Below are 9941 nucleotides of genomic sequence, written 5' to 3'. Positions count from 1 at the left end.
TCTTAGGGTCTGCCTTTTCTTGTGCCTTGAAACTAAATATCCAGGTACTCAGATTTGGCAGGTCCCAGCCATTGTAGACCCAGGAGTCTCTATGAACTTTATGGATTCAATGCTTGCCCTAAAAGTACAAGAAATGCTGGGTTAGTTAAGATGATCAATGGGCACTCCACTTCAATATGGACAAGTGAATCAGGAGACCAAGATCTAATTAGAGAAAGATCATCATAGGGAAGTCACAGAGCAGATGCAAAGATTAGAAATGACTCAATTCTGAGAAACTTTTCTATGATCCATGACAGAACGGAGGGATTGAAAGCTCCCAGTATCAGGCTAGGGATGACCTTTACTGGCAGAAATCAAAATCAATCTTTCCTTGTCAGAGAGAATTAGAGCAGAGAGTTTTGAGTGTAGAGGAAGATACCTAGGAGGCAATTAACACCTATGGCCTGCTGAGCAGCCAGAGTTGAGAATAAATCCTGGGATAGCTCCAATAAGTGAGAAAAAGATTTAATTAAGCAATGACTGAAAACAGTAAAGTTTAGCAACAGGCATATTTAATTTGTTCCTACCTAGGTGTTATATTACTTTGAACTTCATTGGAACATGCATATCAAATCATTATAAGCAGATGGCAGAGATTAGTCAAAAGATGCACTAAACTTGATAAAGAATTACATTTATTTATAAAAATAAAATGCATTAATTAGTGAACTCACCTCTTTCATTTATCTATGCCTGAGGGAAACCTAATTTCATGAATTATATACTGATTTCATGTAGGAACAGGCATTTGCTATTCACCTGGCGGCAACTGCTCAAAATTCAAGAATAGCTTTTAGGAGGAATTGATAAGCCTCCTTAGGGCTTGTTCTACAAGATCAAAGTCTAACAGGTGGCATTAATCTTCAAAGATGAGTTTAGCCTTCTACAGGAAGGAGTTCATTCCATAGCACAATTTAGGGTTAGCTCAAAACATAATCATACTTGAGGTAGCATTGTATATTGGAAAGAACACTGAACTTAGAATCACAGTATTTAGGTTCAAATCCTGTTTCTGATTTTTATTACTTGTGTAATTTGAGCAAATCACTCAACCACTTTGGTCCTCAGGTTGGGCAGCTAGATGGTGCAGTGTACAGAGTGCTGGGCCTGGAGTCAGAAAGACTCATCTCCCTGAGTTCCAGTGTGGCCTCTTACTAGCTGTGTGACCCTGGGCAAGTCATTAACCCTGTCTGCCTCAGTTTCGCCATCAGTAACATGAGCTGGAAAAGGAAATGTTAAACCACTCCAGCGGTTTTTTCTTTGTCAAGAAAATCCCACATAGGGTCACAAAGTGTCAGATACGACTGAAAACGACTGAACGACAACACAAATGAAAGGTCTGGCTAGGTGACATAGAAGAAGATCCCTTTCAGTTCCAGATCTATAATTCTATGGTTCTAGGTAACAAGGGTCCTATTCAATTCTAAAACTCTTTACTACTCGAATTCAGGATGGTGTGTTCTGGGTATTCACAATTATGCATGTATGTCTGGAGCCCTCCCTCAGTGCTTTCTCTAACTACAGACAAGGCAGGAGCTGTAAATTAAAATAGCGAAAAATTTCAATGGGATAGAATAACAAAATAAATTACAAGGGAAAATCCAGTAGTAGAATCATACGATAGCCTCCACACACAAAGGGGTAGATCTCCAAGAGATGCTAAAGCCTCATGTTCCTAGGGTTTCACTGGATCTAGAACAATCAGTCAATCAGCAAACATTTATTAAGGGCCTACTATGTGCCAGACACTGTGCTCGATGCTGGAAATACAGAAAGGGGCAAAAGACATTATCTGTCCTCGAGGAGCTTACAGTCTAATGAGAATGTGGCTTTATCTCCCCGGAATCAGCTGGGGCTCATTTCTACTTCACTTTGCTGCTACTGCAGGTGCTATTCCTCTCTGCTTACAGAGCTTCCTTTTCCTATTTTTTTCAGTCACTGCTACCAAATAATAACAATTAACATTTATTAAGCACCTACTGTGTGCCAGGCACCATGCTAAGCACTTTACAATTATTATTTCATTTGATCTTCACGAGACTCTATCATTACCCCCACTTTATAGATGAAGAAATTGAGGCAAACAGAGGTGAGATGACTTTCCCAGGGTTGCACAGCTAGTAAAGTGTCTGAGGCTGGATTTGAACTCAGCTCTTCCTGACTCCAGGCGCAACAGTCTATCTATCCTCTGTGCCATCTAGCTGCCTTTGCTGTTAGAGCTGACATCTGCTGTTGGGTCTTCTGCTTTCCCAAAAGGAAGGTTATTCCTCTCACTTTTGTGAGACTGCTCTATCCAATATACTTAAGAGTGAGATATTTTCATCTTTTGTGAGGCCCACAGTCATTCAGATCACATGAAAAGTCCCCTTTAAGCAGCTCTTAAGGCCTTTTTGTTTTTAGAAACTTGATTTCTATCTCCCATAACCCCACTGTGAGAAATCTTCCGGCCCTCCCTCCTTGTTGGGCTATGGAAAACAAATTTCTTTCAAAAACTGTCATGCCCATAGCAACTAGTACCTGGACGATGCCAATGTCCTTGAATTTTTGGTAAGCCTGGTGAAGATACTTAGCAGTACTGGAGGAAGGAGGGTACAGCTGGAACCCTTTACCTGGCACTTGGACCACTATTGCAAAGGTTCTTGGCCCTCTGACATACAATCATAGAATTTCAGAGGAAGAAGGATCCCTAGAGATCCAATTTCCTCGTCCTACAGATGAAAAAGCTAAGGCATAGAAAAAGTAGGTGATTTATCCAAGGTCACAAAGAATCTAAATGTGGGGGTGGGGATGCCTGTAGGTTCCACTGCATTTTACACACACACACACACACACACACACACACACACACACACACACACACACCGTCTGTCAATAAATGAATAGGTCGTCTGGCAATTCATTCAGAGAGACTGTGTTTTTGCCTAACATGGTGACTAGCCTATAGTAGGTACTTAATAAATGTTCCTTGACCGACTGGTAACCTTTCACCAACTCTTCTGCATTTTAGGACCCCCTTCTCTTTCTAGCATTTAGGGTTCTTATGGGGAGGATGCTGCCTCAGTTAAACTTCTCCCTCCCAGGCAGCACCCCATCTTTCAGATGTCCTCTGCCCATGTCCCACTCCTTCAGGGTCTGTTTCTCTGGTAGCTGGTTTGCAAAGTGTTTGACATATTTTATTTCATTTGATCTACACAACAACTCTGGGAGATAGGTCCTTTTATTATCATTCTCATTTTATAGATCAGGAAATTGAAGGGGGCGGGGAGGAGAGAAGGGAACACGCATTTATTAAGTACCTACTATGTGTCAGACACCATGCTAGGGTGCTTTATAAATATTTCATGTGATCCTAACAACTCTGGGGGGGGGTAGGTGGTATTATTATCCCCATTTTATAGTTGAAGAAACTGAGGTAGACAGTGTTGAAGTGACAGCTACTAAGTATTTGATTAGAATTCAAGTTTTCCTGATTCCTAGTCCTGGGAAGGCCCTATCCTCTGTACCATATACACACATATATCTAAGCTAGTGAAAGAATCCCTAGGGATGAGAAAAACACGGTGGGCCTTGATGAAAAGGAAAGACAGCTCTTACTCAAGGCCTTCCTAATAGATAAACAAACCAAGGCTGCACAAATTATGTGAAGACAAGCAGGAGAAAGCCAAATGAACATCAGCAGGGATCTTTCTGTGGCCTTTGGATTCGGGGTTGCTAGGATACCAGAGCATCTGATGAGAAGATCTGGGAGCAGCCTGCATGAGCACCCCCTCCGGAGCCCTGGAATACAGGAGTCCCTTGTGTTAGTCCTGAGGCTGGGCCAGGCGAGAGGGAAAAAAAACAACCCTTATCTCACTGAGAGGCTGCAAAATTGCTACACTGACCCACCCCCACTCCTGTGAAAAGGAAATAGAAGTCAGAGTAATATAGTAAGAGTGACCACACACACTTCCTTAAGACCTTGCTTTTGGTCTCTCTCTCACTCTGTTTGTGACATTCACTGGCCGAGATCAGATCAGCTCCATGGGACACTTGAAACCGAAGCCTGGAGGAGAAATCGCCTAGTACTGCTTAACTAGATGGAGGTAATTTTTGTTTGTCTATTCTGCTGGTCAGGGGCTGAAGAGAAAAGCATCTCAGCTTAGTATTTGCCTTATGTTTCTTCTCATGGGCAACGGAATAGTTGCTTTGTATGTGCTATCTCATTTGATTCTCAAAACACACTTGTGAGATAGATGCTTCATTTTATAGATGAGAAAACTGAGGATGAGAAAAGTTAAATGACATGACCAAGGTCTTATGGCTAGTAAGTGGACTCCCCCTTGGTGTCAAAGGCTTGTCTGCAGTTCTAACTTGGGATCTATTGGGGATAAGCCTCACTTTCTTAAAGTTTGGGTTAGGGAAAAAACCACCACTACCTCCAACAAAATACTCGCCATGTTACATATTGGACATGTTTTCAGAATTTTTCAATGTATCAATAAGTTATGCTGATTTTTTTCCCCTCTCTTAAAAATGCTATGTCATATGGAATAGTTCTCTGGGAGTTCAAGGGAGAGGGATACTTGGGATATCTATGGTGATGTAAGAAACAGAAAACATCAATAAAATTGAAAAAAAATACTTGCCCAGAAATCATAGATCCAGGGTTGGAAGGGACCTCATAGCCCATCTCGTCTGAATCTCCTTCCCCCGGCACACACACACCATTTTTCAGGGGGGGAAACTGAAGCCCAGGAAAATGAAAGGATTTATCTAAGGTCTGAGAGGGAATACGTTTCAGAGGTGAGATCTGAACCCCACACTTTTGACTCTGTGTTTTTTCTACTGTCTCATAATTATCTGAGAATGGTGCTCATAGGCCCATTAGAACATAGATTTAGAACTGGAAGGAACCGAGAGATCATCTCACCCACCTTCGCATTTTAGAGATGACAGAACTGCAGCCCAGAGAGGTTGTGATCCGCCCAAGGTTATGTAGGGAGTAAGAAGCAAGTAGCAGAGCCTGGGAATGTTTGTACCATTTGGGGCACATGTTTTCCCACTTTTCAACAAGCTAATAGCGTTTGTTGAAAATCTCATTTGCAGGAGCTCACATAGGGGAAGTTACAAGGTCAGCGGAAGATGATGTTTGGGCTCTCTCTTTCACTCTGATTAATGAGCCCAGGGGTTTCCTTGAATTTGAGCTTAAGGAGAAAAAATAAGAGTTAGCATCACAGGAGACCAAGAATAGGAGCCAATTCTCAGGGTTTTTCACTCACTAAGGCTATCACATCCATATGATAAACAATTGCATTTGCTTTTTTGCTTTCGTCGCTAAAGAATGGCCGGGCAGGCTGCATTTATTTTTGTTGTGAGGGAGGGGTGTAAGGCACTTATTCTTCTATGAAGCAATCTCCCTGAAGAAAGGTCAGTGGGTGTTGACCCTTTAGTTCTGGGGCCCTATGTGACATTCATCGGCTGAGATCCTATCAGCTCCATGGGAGACTTGAAACTGAAGTGACACATTCTCATTTCCTGATCCTGGGGAGTCATTTCAACAAACCTAGGTTCTAAGCTAGTTCCTGTTTTCTAATTGTGAAATTGTGGAAGATCTTCTTACTCTGGAGGGTGGAAACTCCTCTGTGCACTTGCTGAGGGTCAATTCGACTCAACAAACATGTATCTTAAGTGCCAGATACTGTGTTAGGTGCTGGAGACATAAAGGGAGAAATAAAAGTCTACATGTATACAGGTTAAATCAATGCAAAATTCATGCAAAATAAATATAGAGCCACTGTGTCTAGAAGGTGGGGAGCTCTAACCCCTGGGAATATTGGAAAGGCTTCTTGTAGGAGGGGGTGTTTAACTGAGCCTTGAAATCATCTAAGGGAGGGGAGGGAAAAAAAGCATTTCAAGTAGGGGAATGGTCTATGGAAAGACACAAGGAGGAGATAGGATGTCATGAAATGGGGAACAGTAAGTAATCCAGTCTGGGAAATGAGAGTATGAGTAATCAGACTGGAAGGATAGGTTGGAACCAGATTGAGAAAGGCCCTAAGTGCCCACCATCCAGAAAGGAATAGTCAATCATCATTGGCATTTTTTTTCCACTAGGACTTAGCCAGTGGCCAAGATGGGTAACCTGAATTTCAAAGCTCAGCACAAAGAGGAACCCCGGGTGGTGATAATGGGCTTGGACTCTGCTGGCAAGACCACCCTCCTCTACAAACTGAAGAGCAACGAACAAGTGGAGACCTATCCCACTGTGGGCTTTAATGTCGAGTCTTTGGAGGCATCAAAGTATGGATCCCTGATTCTTTGGGATGTGGGAGGTCAGGACCAACTCCGGTCCAGCTGGAAGGACTATTTGGAGGAGACTGACACCCTCATCTATGTGCTGGACAGTACAGATGAAGACCGGCTGCCTGAGGCTACTGCTGAGCTGGAAAATGTTCTAAACAACGATCATATGGCCGGTGTCCCTTTCTTGGTCCTAGCCAATAAGCAGGAGATGCCAGGGGCCCTATCTCTGCTAGAGATTAGGGATAGGATGCATCTGGACCGATTCAATGACCGGAGTTGGGAGCTTCGCGGCTGCAGTGCCCTTACAGGTGAGGGACTGAAAGAAGCCCAGCTGGCGCTGGAAAGACTTCTTAAGTCCTGAAAGCAGATATGCCTCTACAGTTGAGCATAAATGGAGAGATGAAGAAGTCTTAACTGATTAGAAATACTGTTGACTAAGAACTGGGGAAACTGGGTGACCTTGAAAGACTTAAGAACTCTGATCAACATGATAATCAATCATGATTCCAGGGGACCAATGATGAAGAACACTATATGTCCCTTCTGGCAGAGAACTGATGATCTAAACATAGAGAATGAATGCATTTTTTAAATGGCCAACATGAGAAATTGTTTTGCTTAACTATGCATATTTATCACAAAGGTTTTGGTTTTTTTCCCTCTTTTTTCTTTTTTCAGTAGGGAGGGGGAAGTAGGAAGGAAAGAATCTCTGTAAAGAAAAAAAACTTAAAAAAAGCTGGGGGAGCCAACTAATCATTATTAAGTCTGAACATAACAGATTATCAGTCAAGAAATTCCCCTGTTCCTGGAGATCATATTCATGTTCACAATAACTTACTCTCACCTGTGTTCCTAAAGTATCCAGAGCATGATAACACAACAAACAACAACCATCCTTCACCATCTCCTACCCTCCAACTACCATCTGCCAAATTGGTTTTATTCAGTCTTGCTTTGCTTTTCAACATTCTTTGATGCTTTATAGCTTCATGGAGTTTGGGGTGAGAAACACCAGATTTTCTCTGAAACAATGGCTTCATGCTCCCAACAAACATTTTCAAACCCATCAAACCAATGTAAGGTCTTCTTTAGTCTACCCTAAGTGGCTTTTTGGACTTCTAGTTGACTTGCTTGGCGTAAACTTCAACTTTCTATTGGAGCTCCCATTGGGGGAAGATGGCTAGAGTGCGTCATGGTGCACCTTAATATGAGAAAATGTGTACCAATTAGGAGCTCAGGGTAGAAATGCTAGGTATGAGGCAGAGTGGAGCCCAACAGCCCAATAACAAGAGTACTAGATAACTTCTAAGGTCCCTTTCAGTTCTAAATCCATGATCCCATTGACACCCCACTTTCTGTGGCTGGAGAGCTTAATATAGCCTTTTTCTCTTTAAAGTCCAAGGTAATGGATCTCACAGTTTCATATTCATCCTTTTTCCTTACTCTTTTGGGGAGCTGGTGATGTCAAATATTAATGGAATTCATAAGATCAGAGCCCCCAGCCTAGGAAGAAATCTTTTCCTTTCCTTAGCCACTAAGCAGAGACTATCTTCTATGATTCTTAGTGGGCTCTGAAAAAACCTTACCTACCCACTGCTTTTCCTCTTAACCATTTCTTCATAGCAAACACTCATGTAGAATGCACAACAGTCAAGACATATTATCTTAATCTGAAAACAAAATCTATTATAAAAAGGACATGCAACAAATACACAATGTTTGAAAAGGGTAGGTAATTCCAAGATGGTAACAGATGCTGGTTCTCTAGGTAGGAGAAAGGTGGAGAAACTGGAGAGTAGATAAATTAACCAGGTCCCAGCAATGCTATTAAGAAAGGCATATTCAAGCAAATAGCAAGTTCTTTTCAAGCAGATCACTCCTTAAGAGGATCCATGAGCCTAACAAAGCTGTGATGGCTATCCTAGTCAATCCAGGGTGACAACACCCTTTCCTTGCAACAGGCGCCAACTCCTGCTGCATGCCTGTCCCTTGATCTGCTTTCCATAGACCTCCAGTGTTTCCAAGATTCCATGTTCCACACAGCGACTGCCCTTCAGTCTCTCCTTCTAGCTGTCAAGGCTACACTTGTCAGGTGTCCCCTCCCAATTCTACCTCTGATGCATAAGTGCTGTGTGATTCTGGGCAAGTCATTCATAGTTTCAGTGCCAAAGGCACTTCTCTAAGATTACAAGTGATGGGATAGGTGCATATTTATATTGGTAGAGGAAGCTTCCTCATCAGCAGCTCTCAATACCAATGAAACCATGGGTCCACTCAAAAAAAATTGGAGGGGTCCTTCTACTTACAGTGATACTGAGGATCGCACTCTGGGCTAGGCATGGAAATGTATGTTCTGCTATGTTCCCTACTGCTCTGAGCTTGAGGACCTCTAGACTTTTCTTCAGTTTTCCTTTTCTTTATAGGAACTCAAAAATGCTGCAAAGGTGTTCAGTTCTCCTTTCCTTCCAGCAAAGTGATTCTCTCCAGAGGGAACATAGAGAGGACCACATATGAAAAGTTCTGAAGATTAATTGGATAAGGCAGAAATGCCTTCTCTCCTTGAAAGAGCAGTAGTCAAAGAAACAACACAAAATCCTAATTGGAAGAGAAATTAAGGTCCTATATAGTCTGACTTCCCTTCTTCTGTAATATACCTGACAGGTAGTTTGCATAATGATGTTTTCTCTATCTCTTTCTCCATTTAATTGGGGGAAAATAACCTGATGACCTAAGTATTTAGATGTAGGTATGAAGAAAGCTATATTTTCTGATCACTTACTGTCACCTGGATGTGTTCAGCTACAGACCCCCTAGGGAGAAATGTTCTGTAATTTAATTTCTAAAATGTACCTAATTTAATTAAATAATTCAGTGTTCAATCAGACTTGTAAATTGTATTAAATGTGATAGTTTCACCAGGAAGCCCAAGAAGGAAGAAAACAATGTGGGGTATGATGTTGCTCTTGTCTCCTCTCAGATATTAAGCTGGTCCTAATCCACTCTGATCTTCGGACACCTCTCCCCTGGCTTTTATGGCATTCTACAATTAGAATGATTTTAATTTTTTTGACTAGGTAAAAGAGGGCCATCTTTTGCCTCAATTCTTACCTAGCCTTTAATTTTTGAATGGGCATTGCCTCAGACAACCTGAGACCTGTGAAAGACCTTAGTTTGAAAAGGTCAAGGTCTCCCGCTGTATCCGCTGCCATTATCAGTGGTCCTGATTTATATCTTGCCCCTGGACCCAGACGGCTCCAGAGGAGAGAGTGAGGCTGATGACTTTGCACAGCTCTGCTTCACTTAAATTCAGTTTCTTGCAAGTCAAGACATCACCTTCCTGATGTCATGGTCCTCTTTGAGAACAAAGGACTAACAACAACAAAAATGATTCTTCTAAATCAGGATTCCTGATTGTGGGCCAGTTGGCATCAAGCTTTTGAACACAATCACAACTACTTTGTATTATTGCTTATTTCATGTTTATGTGTCTTCTCTCTCCAATTACAAGTTCCTAGAGAGTGGGAATTGTTTTTCATCTGTATCTCCCTCAATGCCCTGTTCAGTGCTATGCCTCTAATAGGTATCAAAACCCCCCACAGAGGTCAAAGGAACCTCAT

General features: G+C 42.0%; 1 protein-coding gene across 1 annotated transcript; it reads left to right on the top strand.

Moving 5' to 3' along the window:
- Nucleotides 1–3939: 3939 nt before the first annotated feature.
- On the top strand, nt 3940–9200 carry ARL11 (ADP ribosylation factor like GTPase 11). Its single transcript, XM_036742637.1, has 2 exons — nt 3940–4124; nt 6136–9200. Exon 2 carries the CDS (start codon nt 6155–6157, stop codon nt 6683–6685), a length of 531 nt encoding a protein of 176 aa, XP_036598532.1. The 5' UTR covers nt 3940–4124; nt 6136–6154; the 3' UTR covers nt 6686–9200.
- The last annotated feature ends 741 nt before the right edge of the window (nt 9201–9941 follow it).

This window comes from Trichosurus vulpecula, chromosome 2 (assembly GCF_011100635.1).
Source record: "Trichosurus vulpecula isolate mTriVul1 chromosome 2, mTriVul1.pri, whole genome shotgun sequence".
NCBI lineage: Eukaryota > Metazoa > Chordata > Mammalia > Diprotodontia > Phalangeridae > Trichosurus > Trichosurus vulpecula.
The sequence above is the reverse complement of the archived record's forward strand: the minus strand, read 5'-3'. Positions and strand labels throughout refer to the sequence as shown.

Coding starts and splice junctions, on each gene's coding strand:
- ARL11 (XM_036742637.1), top strand. CDS start 6,155: ATGGGTAACCTGAATTTCAAAGCTCAGCACAAAGAGGAACCCCGGGTG.